Source organism: Lepidochelys olivacea (assembly GCF_965140295.1).
Source record: "Lepidochelys olivacea isolate rLepOli2 genome assembly, chromosome: 4".
Taxonomy (NCBI): domain Eukaryota; kingdom Metazoa; phylum Chordata; order Testudines; family Cheloniidae; genus Lepidochelys; species Lepidochelys olivacea.
Genome location: NC_140414.1, coordinates 98,983,767 through 99,000,119, shown reverse-complemented (window position 1 = coordinate 99,000,119; position 16,353 = coordinate 98,983,767). Strand labels below are relative to the sequence as shown.

Genomic DNA, 16,353 nt, shown 5'->3' with positions numbered 1-16,353 from the left:
ATGCTGCTTGATACAAATCATGAGCCAAAAGTTAATAAAGCAATAAGTCATTCACTATTTTCTAACATACCAAAATGTACAATTAAGACTCTGAAAGTATTAAACTATGTAACTGCTTAAATAGATGTATATAGTTATAGTGTACCCCCCTAGGTAGCAAAAAGATGTGTGAAATATAGTGTAAAGGCTCTATTTAATTGTAAATCAATGTGTTGACCTATTGAGGTCCCTTCAGGTCCTACACTTCTAGGATTCTATGTTTTAATGGTTATGTTAACCAATGAGAACACACCTTTCTTTAGAAGATAATTGAAGTACAAATGGAAAAGTTGATTAAAATCAATTATTCAAATTGAGGCTTTCTACTTGCTGATTTAAAATCAACCCACACTGCTTTTCTACAACTGTTTTAGTTAATGATATAGTTAAATTTATAATACACCAGGGTGGCTGCTACATACTAATTTTTAAATGCACAATTTCACCATAACAAATTCTTCATGCTCCCAGCTCCACCATACCTTTTCCATGAAAAAGTGTAAGACTTGAGAGCATTTAGTATAGCAAACCTTGAGAATAATATTTTACACCTCAAGTAATATCCAAATACTACAATTTTATTCCAAAACAGTACCTGTAACAAAATTATTACTTCCTCTGCATAGGACCACGAATAGTGACATTAAAAACTGGGAACTCTTACTGGACTAGACTCCTAAGATATTCAAATAAAAACTTAGCAATGCTAATACATTAAAAATATAGGTCTACAAGAGATTTCAAGTTACAGCTGGGACTTGCTGTAATCAGTCCTTGAAATGTATCGGTAGACTCAGGGACCAATGACAATTCACAACCACAAGGGCTATAAATTACAGAGGGAGTTTGACTGGGAGTTCGCCTGGGGAGAGCCCACTGAGGGGAGAGCCCCTCCCACTGTGGAGAGCCCATGAGAAGCAAGTCTAAGGGGAAAAACAATTGAAGACAGTTGGCAGTTTTTCAGAGAGACATTATTAAGGGCATAAGAGCAAACTATCCCACTGCATAGGAAAGATAAGAAGTATGGCAAGAGATCACCCTGGCTTAATCAGGAGATCTTCAATGATCAAACTGAAAAGAGTCCTACAAAAAGTGGAAACTCGGTCAAATTACAAAGGATGAATATAAACAAATAACACAAGCATGTAGGGACAAAATTAGAAAGGCCAAGGCACAAAATGAGATCAAACTAGCTAGGGACATAAAGAGTAACAAGAAAACATTCTACAAATACATTAGAAGCAAGAGGAAAACCAAGGACAGAGTAGGCTGGGCACTCAACGACGGGAGAAAGACAACAGAAAATGTGGAAATAGCAGAGATGCTTAATGACTTCTTTGTTTCAGTTTTCACCAAGAAGCTTGGTGGCGATTGGACGTCTAACATACTGAATGCCAGTGAAAATGAGGTAGGATCAGAGTCTAAAATAGGGAAAGAACAAGTCAAAAATTACTTAGACAAGTTAGATGTCTACAAATCACCAGGGCCTGATAAAATGCATCCTAGAATACTCAAGTAGCTGACTGAGGAGATATCTGAGCCATAAGCAATTATCTTTGAAAAGTCATGGAAGACAGGAGACATTCCAGAAGACTGGAAAAGGGCAAATATAGTGCCCATCTATAAAAAGGGAAATAAGGACAACCCAGGAAACTACAGACCCGTCACCTTAACTTCTGTACCCGGAAAGATAATGGAGCAAATAATTAAGAAATCAATTTGCAAACACTTAGAAGATAATGAGGTGATAAGTAACAGTCACCATGGATTTCTCAAGAACAAATAGTGTCAAACCAACCTACTAGCTTTCTTTGACACGGTAACAAGCCTTGTGGATAATATGGAAGCAGTAGATGTGGCATATCTTGATTTTAGTAAGGCTTTTGATACTCTCTCACATGACCTTCTCATAAACAGAAAAGCAACCTAGATGGAGCTACTATAAGGTGGGTGCATAACTGGTTGGAAAATTGTTTCCAGAGAGTAGTTATCAGTGGTTCACAGTCATGGTAGAAGGGCATAACGAGTGTGGTGCCGCAGGGATCGGTTCTGGGTCTGTTCAATATCTTCATCAATGATTTAGATAATGGCATAGAGAGTACACTTATAAAGTTTGCAGGCGATACCAAGATGGGAGGGATTAAAAATGCTTGGAGGATAGGATTAAAATTCAAAATGATCTGGACAAACTGGAGAAATCGTCTGAAGTAAATAGGATGAAATTCAATAAAGACAAATGCAAAGTACTCCATTTAGGAAGGACGATCAGTTGCACACATACAAAATGGGAAATGACTGCCTAGGAAGGAGTACTGCGGAAAGGGATCTGGGGGTCATAGTGGACCGCAAGCTAAATATGAGTCAACAGTGTAACACAGTTCCAAAAAAGCAAACATCATTCTGGGATATAATAGCAGGAATATTGTAAGCAAGACAAGAAATAATTCTTCCGCTCTACTCCGCACTGATTATGCCTCGATTGGAGTATTATGTCAAGTTCTGGGCGCCGCATTTCAGGAAAGATGTGGACAAACTGGAGAAAGTCCAGAGAAGAGCAACGAAAATGATTAAAGGTCTAGAAAACATGACCTATGAGGGAAGATTGAAAAAATTGGGTTTGTTTAGTCTGGCCAAGAGAAGACTGAGAGGGGACACAATAACAGTTTTCAAGTACATAAAAGGTTGTTACAAGGAGGAGGGAGAAGAATTGTTGTTCTTAACCTCTGAGGATAGGACGAGAAGCAATGGGCTAAAATTGCAGCAAGAGCGGTTAAGGTTTTACGTTAGGAAAAACTTCTGGCAGAGTGGTTAAGCACTGGAATAAATTGCCTAGGGAGGTTGTGGAATCTCCATCCTTTGGGATTTTTAAGAGCAGGTTGCACAAACACTTGTCAAGAATGGTCTAGACAATACTTAGTCCTGCTCTGAGTGCAGGGGACTGGACTATATGACCTCTTGAGGTCCCTTCCAGTTTTATATTTCTATGATTCTATCATATCATCATCCTATTTGTATACCTGTATCATTTTTGTATCTGAAGTTATGAATATTGACTATGTCTCTGTATTTCAAAATGTAGTTACACCTGGGAAACTCCCATTAGACAAGATGCTTTCAGTCTAGCCAGTGGGTGGGGAATAGGCCATTAGGAAAACAATAGGCCTTAGGAGAAGCTTATCTCCCACTTGGGGCGTCTTCCTGAGACCACTAGAGACAGCCTCCGAGAATGGCTGCTAGGACTCTGCAAGGACATGTAATGAGACCATTACTCTAGACTCTAGTCTCTAGACTCCATCTTGGGATATCAGTGTTTTCCTACAGACCAGTCTGGGAACCAAGCTTTGAAACAAAGGATTCCTGCCCTATCCAAAAGCTATATAAATAAGATCTTCTAAACTTTCCACAGTATGCATCCGATGAAGTGAGCTGTAGCTCATGAAAGCTTATGCCCAAATAAATTGGTTAGTCTGTAAGGTGCCACAAGTACGCCTTTTCTTTTTGCATAAGGCAGGAAGTGACATCAACTGGGGTTCTTCACTCCCCACACAAGAAGATTCCTGGAAATACCTGAGGAACAAAGACTGAACTGATGGAAGTGCTGGAGCCAGGCTAAAGGGATTTTTGGCCTGTGAATAGAACACCTGGGGATTCCAAGCTGTAAGCTAGCGCAACTTGCCCCCTAAGAATCTGCAGCCTGCTTCTATCATCTCTTACAGTGAGAATCTGCTATTCATATGCAATTTATTTAGTATATTAAGCTTAGTTTGTGTTGTTTATTGACTAGAAAATCAGCTTTGATCTGTTTGCTATCCCTTATAATCACTTAAAATTAGGACTGTCGATTAATCGCAGCTAACTCACGTGATTAATGAAAAAAATTAATCACGATTAATCACAGTTTTAATCACAGTTTTAACTGCACTGTTAAACAGAATACCAATTGAAATTTATTAAATACTTTGGATGTTTTTCTACATTTTCACATATATTGTACTGTGTTGTAATTGAAATCAAAGTGTATATTGTTTTTATTAGAAATATTTGCACTGTAGATACGATAAAGATAGTATTTTTCAATTCACTTCATACCAGTACTACAGTTCAATCTCTATTGTGAAAGTGCAACTTACAAATTTATAAATTTTTTTTGTTACATAACTGCACTCAAAAGCAAAACAATGTAAAACTTCAGAGCCTGCAAGTCCACTCAATCCTCCTTCTTGTTCAGCCAATCGCTAAGACAAACATGTTTGTTTACATTTACAGGAGATAATGCAGCCCTCTTATTTACAACGTCACCAGAAAGTGAGAACAGGCATTCTCATGGCACTGCTGTAGCTGGCATTGCAAGGTATTTATGCTAAAAATGTGTAGCTGTTGACGCTCATTAAAAAAAAATGCATTAATGAAATTTGTGACTGAACTACATGGGGGAGAATTGTCTTCCCCTGCTCTGTTTTACCCACATTCTGCCATATATTTCATGTTATAGCAGTCTTGGATGATGACCCAGCACATGTTCATTTTAAGAACACTTTCACTGCAGATTTGACAAAATGCAAAGAAGGTACCAATGTGAGATTTCCAGAAATAGCTACAGCACTCAACCACAGGTTTAAGAATCTGAAGTGACTTCCAAATCAGAGGGACGAGGTGTGGAACATGCTTTCAGAAGTCTCAAAAGAGCAACAGTCCGATACAGAAACTACAGAACCCGAACCACAAAAAAAAACAAACAAAAAAAAAATCAACCTTCTGCTGGTGGCATCTGACTCAGATAGCGAAAATGAAGGTGTGTTGGTCCGCACTGCTTTGGATGGTTAATGAGCAGAACCTGTCATCAGCATGGATGCATGTCTCTAGGAATGGTGGTTGAAGCATGAAGGGGCATATGAATCTTTAGCGCATCTGGCACACAAATATCATAGAATATCAGGGTTGGAAGGGACCTCAGGAGGTCATCTAGTCCAACCCCCTGCTCAAAGCAGGACCAATCCCCAATTAAATCATCCCAGCCAGGGCTTTGTCAAGCCTGACCTTTGTCAAGCCTGATCTTGCAATGCCGGCTACAACGGTGCCATGCAAACACCTGTTCTCACTTTCACATGGCATTGTAAATCAGAAGCAGGCAGCATTATCTCCTACAAATGTAAACAAACTTGTTTGTCTGAGTGACTGGCTGAACAAGAAGCAGGAATAAGTGGACTTGTAGGCTCTATTTGTTTTGGTTTTGAATGCAGATTTTTTTGTACATAATTCTACATTTTTAAGTTCAACTTTCATGATAAAGAGACTGCACTACACTACTTGTATTAGGTGAATTGAAAAATACTATTTCTTTTGTTGTTTTACAGTGCAAATACTTGGTTTCAGAGTAGCAGCCGTGTTAGTCTGTATCCGCAAAAAGAAAAGGAGTACTTGTGGCACCTGAGAGACCAACAAATTTATCTAAGCATAAGCTTTTGTGAGCTACAGATCACTTCATCAGATACATGCAGTGGAAAATACAGTGGGGAGATTTTATATACACAGAGAACATGAAACAATGGGTGTTACCTGATCACTCTTGTTACAGTGTGTATGGTAAGGTGAGCTATTACCAGCAGGAGAGTGGCGGGGGGGAACCTTTTGTAGTGATAATCAAGGTGAGCCATTTCCAGCAGTTGACAAGAACATGTGAGGAATAGTGGAGGAGGAGGAGGAAAGGGGAGAGAATAAACATGGGTAAAGAGTTTTACTTTGTGTAATGACCCATCCACTCCCAGTCTTTATTCAAGCCTAAGTTAATTGTATCCAGTTTGCAATTTAATTCCAATGCAGCAGTCTCTCGGAGTCTGTTTTTGAAGTTTTTTTGTTGAAGAATTGCCGAGTGACCAAAGAGATTGAAGTGTTCTCCAACTGGTTTTTGAATGTTATAATTCTTGACGTCTGATATGTGTCCATTTATTCTTTTACATAGAGATTGTCCAGTTTGGCCAATGTACATGGCAGAGGGGCATTATAGCACATGATGGCATATATCACATTGGTAGATGTGCAAATGAACGAGCCTCTGACAGTGTGGCTGATGTGATTAGGCCCTATGATAGTGTTCCCTGAATAGATATGTGGACACAGTGGGCAACGGGCTTTGTTGCAAGGATAGCTTCCTGGTTTAGTGGTTTTGTTGTGTGGTTGCTGGTGAGTATTTGCTTCAGGTTGGGGGGTTGTCTGTAAGCAAGGACTGGCCTGTCTCCCAAGATCTGTGAGTGATTGGTCAATATATTTTATCAAAACTATAAAGCAAGTACTGTATACTTTGTATTTTGTGTTTTAATTGAAATCTATATGTGAAAATGTAGGAAACATCCAAAAATATTTAAATAGATGGTATTTTATTATGCTTAATCACAGGGTTTTTTTTAAGTTGCTTAAAATCTCTCTTTTGTAGTTAAACTTATTTTTGCTTTATCTAAAACAATGTGTGGAAATCATAACTCAAGGGCAAAAAGCTGTTGCATATTCCTCTCCACATAGAGGGAGAGAGTGAATTTTATGAGTTTTGCTGTACAGCTCCCTGTGCAGCACAAGATGCTATAATTTTGGGTTTATACTCCAGAGTCGGTGCATGCTTGAGAAGCTGGTAGTTTCCCTAGCTGTAGCCTTCCCATGCAAGGGCCGGTCAAAGAGCCGTTGCGTAACAGGAGCTGGGTGTGTCCCTATCTGTGTGTATGCAGGTGAAAGTGCAGGCTGGAGAGGGCTTTGCAGCTTGTCACAGCAATACAGTGCAAAAAGGAGCCCAGACTGGTGGGTCAGGAAGGCTTAGTGGTACTCCAGTTCCAGGTGGTACACCAGGGGGGAAACCCATCAAAACCACATTTTAACTGAGGGCAAAACATGATATCTGTACAACAGTCAAGTTACTGTCTTCACATGTTGAAATTTCAATGCAGTGATTTTTTTTTTTAATGCTTCCTAAACACAAACTGTGCCAGTGTGAACTTCAAACAAATTCACAGAACAATGTGAAAGCAAGTATGGAGTACACATTTTCCAGTTACAAGTACTGTTACTTTTTAAAGTGAGTCAGTTCTCACTTACTCCTCAATCAAGGCATCTTTTTAAATGTAACATGCAAAGCTTACCAAGGCCATGGATAATCTTTCTTCCCAAAATCATCATCTGTCAAGGGAGAAGATATAAGAAAAAGGCTGTCCTTAGCCCACTTTTGGATACATGGCATGTGAAATATACAGAAACATCCAGAACAGCTCCAGACCTAAAAGATAAACATAAAAGAAATGACTATTAGGCTTGCTTCTGATTAAATGAATGGAAAAAAAAAAAAACAGTGTCTAAAAGGGATACCAACTTTAAATCTATTCAATTAAAAAAAAAAAAAAAAAAAAAAAAAAAAAGGTAAAACTAGTTTCATATACTACATGTATTCCTGTATTCACCTGCCAATTTTGATGATTTTACTACTACAGCTTCATACTGTTGTAAAATGTTGTTCTCTCTTCTATTGCTGTGTAAGTTTTTCCTGTTGCTTATGTGGGCCTAATTACACAAAAGAAACAGTAAAACATTTTTTACCTCTCTAATCTTAGGTGTTACGTGCAAAAATAATAAACCAAAGACTCATGCAGAAGTGTCAGTTTAAATGTAGTATCCCTTTTAAAGCAGGTACTTTCATAACTGACAAACTTAAAAAAAAAAAACAAAACTAGTAATTTATTGCAGCCAGTCTCCTTCTGTGCTCTCCTTGCCATAACTGAAGTTGTATGTTCTTGCTCCTGGCTGTATTTCTTTGCTGATCCTGAAGCGAAATCATTATCGTATGCTCAGTACGTCAGTTGAGAATCAAGTGAAATAGAATAAATGTAGCTTTATGATTTCACTACAAGATGAAATAGAAGGTGAGTGGTGAAGGAATATACTTTGTCTAAAAAGAGAACTGGAAACCTGCAAACAGGATAAACACATAAAAGGTGTTATGAAAACACCTCAATGGTGAATAAATTTGTACTGTCAGTCTGATATTTGAAAGATTACTATGAAAATTATCTCAAAGCAATATTATAAGCAAAAATATACAAAAATACATCCAATTTAGGCACACAGCCTCCAGTGCATAAACGTGAATCAGGGTCTGTGAACATACGTAAGTATGTATGCAAATCTTGTGCAATGCCCAAGGAAGGCAAGTCTGTACACACCTATGTCACAGCCCTTTAAGTTAAAATGTCCTTGTTTGCAAGTTTATAGTCTAACTTATGATGTGACGCCCTTTAGGGTATGTCTACACAGCCCATGGCAGAAAGTCTCCCAGTCCAGGCTCGCTCTACTGTGCTTAAAAAAACAAAACAAAACCAACTGTGTACGCAGCACTTTGATGTCATGGCTTGGGCTGGAGCTCTAGGTCTGAAGTCTACCCCCCTCCCCAGGGCTCAGAGCCTAAGCTGCAACGGCATTTTTAGCACGGTAGCATGAGCCCTACAAACCTGAGTCCGTCATCCCAGAATGGGAGGCTCACTACCATGATCTCCATAGACACCTTAAAAGATTCAGTGTGTTGCAGGAACCAGACGTAATGGGGTAAGTGAAACAGCTGAAGATTTAAGTCTGAATTTCCTTTTTCTCTGGATTTACCCTTGGACATTTTAAAATGGAAGCAGGTTATTTTATGTTTAGCTTGTGAAAGGCAAGAGAGAAAACATTTCCAATCTTCTGACAACGTCAAAAGTGTGTTACCCCAGACCCACTAAAAGTTACTAACAGCTCAATTGCTCATTTCCAAAACTAACATTTATAAACAGTTGACAGGTTTACTAAATTTGAATTAAAATACTCAATGGAAAAAACAGTTAAGGATCCAAGATGAGTAACAATGTGTTGATTTAAAAAAAATGAAAACAACAAAACACAAACAACTTTCATTTAAATTTCCAAATGATTTTAGGTCTACTCATAAGTCAAGTCCCAATGGCCTGTGATGGGTTTTTAGATGGGGTAAGATCCAAGTTACCCGGGAAAGAATTTTCTGTAGTATCTGGCTGATGAATCTTGCCCATATGCTCAGGGTTTAGCTGATCGCCATATTTGGGGTCGGGAAGGAATTTTCCTCCAGGGCAGATTGGAAGGCCCTGGAGGTTTTTCGCCTTCCTCTGTAGCATGGGGCACGGGTCACTTGCTGGAGGATTCTCTGCTCCTTGAGGTCTTCAAACTACAATTTGAGGACTTCAATAGCACAGGTATAGGTGTGAGGTCTTTTTTAGGAGTGGTGGGTGAAATTCTGTGGCCTGCATTGTGCAGGAGGTCAGACTAGATGATCATAATGGTCCCTTCTGACCTAAATATCTATGAATCTATAAGTCAACTGTCACAGGACAAATCAAATTAAAAAAATAATTAAAAAAAAAACACAAAAAACCTGGCCTTGACACATTAAAAATGCATTTCATTTGTAAGAACCAAAAGGTCTAATATAAAAATCACATACCATGTGTTGTATGAGACTTCTGTGAACAAGTTAACATCTTCAGTTTTATTAGGTATGTATAACAACTATCCACCATTTAAAAAAAAAAGGAAAGTTTTTCTGCACACTACCTCTTTTGCAGCAAGATTTGTTATTGCAAACCAAGGGCATAGCCAGTCTGTTTCCCCTTACAATATTTACTACAGTGAAGTATGATGGGCCCAATCATGAACCTATTGAATTAAATGGAGTTTTCCACTGACTTCAGTGGGAGTAAAATTTGGCTTGAGATATGTTGGGTTATGGAAAAATGTGGCTGCATGAAACGAAAAAGACGTGGGTCAGGGGACGTGAAGTCATTTTGGCTATATTTATTCAATCATGCAGATCTCAAAACCCAGACAAGCAAAATCCCACATTGTTCTCTCATTGTACCTTACTGACCCATTCTGCAATACTGTAGCTTAATTTTGGTTCCCCTTACTATATGATCCAACTGTGATACTCCCCTATTGCGGACTGTAACAATATCTTAACCAAGATTCAACAACCGTATCCTTTTGAAGTGTAGGCCCTATTGCTGCTGCTTTTTGTATCTGTGACTTTCTAAAATTTAAAAATGTGATCCTTCTAATTAGGCTTGAAAGGCCTAAGTTTTTATTGATAAATATCAAATAAATTTATCTTTATACACACAAACCAATGAAAAAAATATTTCCCTAGATAGTAATCAAAATTTACAAATTTAAGAAATGTACCTCCTGAAAACTTTTAAAGCTATTTATTTTGTATGTTTTGACATATTGACAATTTGTATTTTAACAGTAATAAAGCTTTACCTTTTTGAATCTCAATGTTATTAGCTAAATGTCTGACTCCCCTCCCCTAATTTCCTACAACTGTGAAAATGTAAATAGTTAAAAATATTGATATTATCCATCAAAATTATATTAAAATAAAAATCAAATTATGTCAAGCTTACTTATACTGTACCATGACCACAGGTTTGACAGGAACCTCACAGAACAAAAACCAAAATTCACCACTACGATTTCAAGTTATGTATGCACAAGTTTTGATACTGCACAAACATGACAGTTAGCTGAAAGTGAACTATAATTTTTATGTAGTATTTAGCACTCCTAGAAACTTTCATATTAATCCTCAACACTCCAATAAGTCAGGCAAGTGTTCATATTTAAATATTTAACATTTGCTTGATACATATTAATAAAAAGCAATTTAGCTGTTTAATACCTTGAAGACTATTGTAAAATACTTACAGCTTGGTTTCTCTTAACTGAAGCAATGCAAATCAAGCATGTCAAAGCCCCAGACTGAAATGCTTCATTCACATATTGTCTTGTACGTTCTAGTTCACTTGCATCTCCATCTTTAATACACAAAAAACAAAGCCTTCTTGTAAGACCATTAACAGTGTTTGATCCTCTATTTATATCTGAGCACCCAAAGATGAGCACTCACGTTTAAAGATAATCAAATGTTCATTTGTGTAGCATTATTTCCAAGCACAAGTCAAAGAAAATGTCACGTTAGAGTTTTACTGAGCTTAGAAGAGGAAAGGAAAAAAAAAAATCACACTAATCAAGATGGCAAGTCTGTCCACCCAGCATATAATTGAGTATAAATAGTCAGCAGGTGCACAGGGATTTAGTTAGTTTCATTTCAATTCTTGGGACCAAATGGCTAAATCCTGCAGCCCTCTTCCTCACCTGCATCTCACCAGATCTCTTCTTCCCCCCATCAAGTGGTGGCAAGTATACCAAAGTTGCTACTCCCATCTCCCCTCGCCAACTTCTGCCTCAGATGGCACACTTCCCACTCCTCAGCTGCTACCTATCCATACCCTACCAGTCCAAACACAGCCCTGCCTGACCAGTTCTGCTCTGTTACTCCTGTCATCTCCTCTCCTTCAATTTTCAGGAGCTCTTCCACCACTACCATTCCACTTCCCTTGCCCCACCAAATAAAACAAAAATGTAGACATGAAAGAACTAAAGAACCGGAAAGGTCCAGATGCTACATCTCCCATGCATGGGACTAACTTACCCAAGTTGCAGGGCTATAACAATTCAGCATAAGGAGTTAGAATAAATGCCTACATGTATCCTCTCTCCAAAAACAAAACAATACAAACCTATGAAAAACCACACAGTTCTGAAGCCTTGTTTTGCAAACCTGAGACTTTTCTTCCCCTTTGCCTAATCAGCCAGCTTTTCTCCTCAACTAGCTGGCCTGGTGTATAAGTGGCATATGCAATTGTGATAAGGTGCTAGCAGCAGCATCCTTATCAATTGCTGCAGTATGAAGTCTACTGCAAGCTCAGCTGTGAACAATTAAACACTTTCTGTTGTGGGATTATGAGCACCTGGGTGGTAATACTGGGCTGACAACATCATTGGGAGGATATAAATAGAAGGAACAGGAAACAAGGGTGAGCTCAGAAGGGAAGCTCAGAGAGTGAGCTGTACTAAGGAGGGAGGCTATATTGAAAGCTTCTGCTACACAATACCTGTGTGATATTCTGTGCATTTAAAAAAAGCAGAGGAATAAAAGATACATGTAGTGAAAGGAAAACAGCCTGGGAGTGTTTGTAACTGTGAGGTGACAGAAACATTCTAGACAGCATAGCACACCAGGTAGTGACAGAGATACCCTGTGACAAATCTTCTACCAATCTTGACCACCACAGAAAATTAAGTACTTAACATCGTATGTTAAGAACATTACAATATCAGAATTATCTCTCTAATTATCAAAGCTTTTAAATATAAGATGATCGTACAATGCTGCCAATTTTTTTATGCCACAAACAGAGATGTCAATATATTAAAATATTTTACCAGTTTGATTAGTATAAGTTGTGAATGTTTTGGCCAATATCTTTCCATGTTTTCCTTCGCTATCTTCATCTTCTTCAGAAGAGGAACTAAACTGGTCTTCAACAAACTTTTTTGCTGCCGCTTGATTAGCCTTCTTAATTTCATCAAATTTCTTCTGAGAAGATAATTCTGTATAAAAAATACATTAATTTTAATGCCATATTAAATTCTGAAGACTCCACTGTCCTTTTTAGTTTTTTTTTAAACTTAATGTTCTCAATAAGTATTCTCTCCTTACAGCCAGTTCAGCATTTTAGTGTTTCTAATGCAGGACAAGTAAATATGGCTCCTCCCTCTCCTCCCCCCAAATACTGTGCATCAGCATGAATGTTCAGTTTTGGGAGTACTTAATTGCATTTGATGCACCAGTATCACTATTTCAAAAGAAATATTAATCTAACCAAACACACACATCCTATCAAAGTATGCTGGCTAGACAGTACATACTGCTGCTTTACCTAAAGGCTATTAAAAACACTATTCCTTTTTGTTGGGTCAGGCACATAAAATTTCACAACTGTTTGTAATAGTGCATCTGTGCTATTTTGCGGAAACTTTGGAGGTACATTTAATTGTTTCTATTACTTTGACAATTGTGACTTTTGGGGCTCTCTCACCAGTCCATTGCATCGCTACTGCAGTAATGGATCCATGCCACCACTTCATTTGACAACATTAAGTAGCCTCCATATGGTCATTTTAATAGATAATTTGTTAGACTACCAAGTATGATGTAGCGGGATGTAGTGGATCTGCAGCTGGGACTCTACTGCAAAGTCTCACTTCCTTCCTTCGCATTTATTAAGACTATTAGTCTCTCTCCAATCTTGCGCCACTTATATTCATTCAGAATGCTACTATAAAGTTAATTTTCCTAGCCCATTGCTTTGACCATGTCATCTCTTTGTCTTTGCATCTCTCCACTGGGTCACCCTTTTTTACTGCAAAGAAACTACCTGCTTTCATTTTCAAAGCCCATCACAACCTATCCCTACCCTACTAATCCCTTATTTGGTATCAAAAGGTTGATTCTTAACTTTGATCAACCGATGATACTAGCCTCCATCAGGCACTTGTTAAATTTTCAAACAAGAACTTCCATACTTTCCCCATACTTTCTTGCTTGGGAGGATGTCCACATCAGTGGTCCCTCTAATTTTTCCCATGCATGTATGGAATGAATTTTGTTATATGCACCAATATGGAAGTGATGTGACACACATCACTTCCATATTGGTGCACATAAAATTCATGTGGTGGGGCTGGGGCTGAGGGGTTCGGTGTGTGAGAGAGGGGCTCAGGGTGCAAGAGAATGAGGGCTCTGGGGTGGGGCCAGGGATGAGCGGTTTGGGGTGTAGGCTGCCCAGGGGCTACAGTGGGGAGAGAGGACCCCTCCCCCAGCTCTCTCTCACCGCCGCAGCATGTCTATGCTGGGGGAGAAGCGCCTCTCCCCTTGGCAGCCCTGAACCCCTGCACAGGGCTTAATAGGCAGCTGCATGGCCGTGCAGCTTAGAGGGAACTTAGGTCCCCATAACTGTCTGCAAAGCTACCTCATATCCACCTTCATAACTCTCATCTGCCATGATGCATACAAAAAGCTTGGTAATGGTTAGGCTGCTGATATACTGAGCCCACTGCCCATCCTGTCAACCAATACTGTTTCACTGCTCATATGTACTCTCCCTACTGTCTGTATCCATCTATTATCTCTTAACTTATATTTAAATTGTAATCTCTTTGGGGCAGGCACCATCTTTCTGCTCTGTGTTTGTATAGCACCTAGTACAATGGAATCCCGGCCCATGACTAGGGCTCCCAAGCACTACAATAATATAAATGAATACTAATAAAATCACAAACTGGTTAAGAGTCCAACATAAAAGTATAGTAACCATAAGATCAGATACTATAGAATTAGAGATGCAAAGGATTTCTTAGGCCAGTCATTTCATCCCCATGCCACGTGCAGTTTGTTCCCTATAATGTATTTATAAGTGCTTTAAAACTAGACTTAACAAAAGTCTTCCTTGCTTTCCTTGGGAGACTATACCATGACCTAACTCAGCTTGCTGTAAATAAAGAGGAGTTTACTAATAAAGAGAAGGTGGGTGAGGCAATGTGTTTTATTGGACTAATTTCTATTGATAGAAGAAACAACTTTTTGAGATTCACAGAGCTTTTATTCATGTCTGGAGAAAGTAACCAGAGTGTCACAGCTAAATACAAGGTAAAGCAGATTGTTAAACTTAAGGGGTTAAATATTTATTTACAAATTTTTCCATGCCCCTCATCAACATAGCAGCTCAGTATTTCACAAACAGAGAATGTATATTCACAATACTCCTGTGAGATACTGATAATCTCCATTTTACGAATAGGAAACGGCGGCAGAAACTAGGGGCCAGATTATGGGGCCCTTGCCCACACTGGGGAGCACGTATTCAGGTGAGCAGCCCCACCAGAGGCAAGACTAGACTTCGCTGGCTGCAATGTCTTACGTGTTTGGGAACAATCACTACAAGGGTGCAGGCTGTGACCCTCGCACAGAAGGGTGGGAAATCAACAGCGCCACTCAGGGGAGCGGAGGCTCACCAGCGCGGGCAAGGCAGAGACACCCCGGCAGCGCCGGGAATTAACTCAGGCCTCCCGACCCGCAGCCCTGGGCTGTCGGCTACCTCTGGCTTGCGTGGCTGGGGCTTCAGGCTGCGCCCCCCGCTATTAACGAAGCCCCTCTGCGTTGGCCCCAGCCGGCCAATGCTGCCGCTGCCCTACAAGCGGGGGCCGCCAGCGGCTCAGGGCGCCCCGTGGAGCCTGCCGGAGAGTCCAGCCCGGCGTCTGCCTCCCCCGGCTGCGCCGCCCCGGGAGAATACTCACCTCTGGCTCCCAGGGAGCTGCTGCCGCTGCCGGTGAGCGGGATACAGGGAGTGCTGCTGCCGCCGCCTCCTCCTCCTCTCCCCCGGCCGGACCCGGACCCGGACCCGGGCCGGGCGGCGCCGCCGTTAGCTCCCCCGCGGGCACAGAGCCCGATCCCGGCCTGGCCGCTGGCCCGGGCTCGCCCCCTGCCCCGGCCGGCCTGGCGCCACGCCGCCTCCATCCCTCTGGCCAGGCACCGAGCAGACCCCTTCTCCGCCCGGCTCCTCCCCTCCTCTATCCGGGCAGCGCCAGCAGCGGGAGATTAGCCCCTCCCCTTCCGCCCGAAGCTCCGCCCCTTCCGCTCGCCGGAGGCCCCGCCCTGGCTGAGCCGCCGGCCGGCCCGAGCATGATCCGACCAGTTCTTTAGGGGCTGCCCCTCATCGAGGTTAAGCCGGAGGCGGTTCAGCTAGGGGGGAAGGCAGGAGACATGATCGCAGCTCTGGGGCATGGTTACCTTACTCATCTTTTATGGTGTTGCACGTAGCAAGGTCAACTGTAATTTAACAGTGTCGGGGTGTTTTTGTTTGTGTTCTTTAATAAATAATTGAGTCCAAACTAGGCTGTTCCAATTATATTGATATTTATTGTCCTTCCTTTTTTATTGCTCATTTACCTGCTAGTTTGCAAAATTCAATCAGTCATAATAGGTCTCTTAGTTAGTGCAAATTAGCAGGCGCTATTACATCTTTTTAATTACACTTTATAAACTAAACTCATAAGACCTCTCATAATTAGGATCAAATGCTAGAACTCAGTGTGCATAGTATATAATATTCATTTGTTTTTGTTGTTCTTAACTTACTTTAGGTTATGACTAACAAAGGATCATCTTGTAAAGAGGCCTGACTGGATTCTTATTTTTAGTTTTCTATAACTAGCAAAATAGATGTATAACCTCTTGGCAAGTAAATAGTAGATGTCTTTGGTTGGTAAGCATGCTTGTATTTTCAGTACTAATGTGTATTTACTTTTCTAATGCTGACTTTTTATTGAAATTCCCTCATAAAGATATTACAGTAGAACCTCAGAGTTATAAAC

The 16,353-nt window shown here is 40.2% G+C and overlaps 1 protein-coding gene across 1 annotated transcript in view; it reads right to left on the bottom strand.

Annotated features, from left to right (window-relative positions):
* Positions 1–15,556, bottom strand: part of NFXL1 (nuclear transcription factor, X-box binding like 1) — an 87,510-nt gene extending 71,954 nt beyond the window's left edge. Inside the window, exons 1-4 of the mRNA XM_084626357.1 lie at positions 15,277–15,556; positions 12,364–12,531; positions 10,783–10,892; positions 7,164–7,297 (exon numbers count right to left, since the gene is read on the bottom strand). Of these exons, the coding sequence (XP_084482483.1) occupies positions 7,164–7,297; positions 10,783–10,892; positions 12,364–12,531; positions 15,277–15,496 (632 nt within the window). The 5' untranslated portion in view covers positions 15,497–15,556. The remainder of the gene's footprint in view (positions 1–7,163; positions 7,298–10,782; positions 10,893–12,363; positions 12,532–15,276) is intronic.
* Between the last annotated feature and the right edge of the window lie 797 nt (positions 15,557–16,353).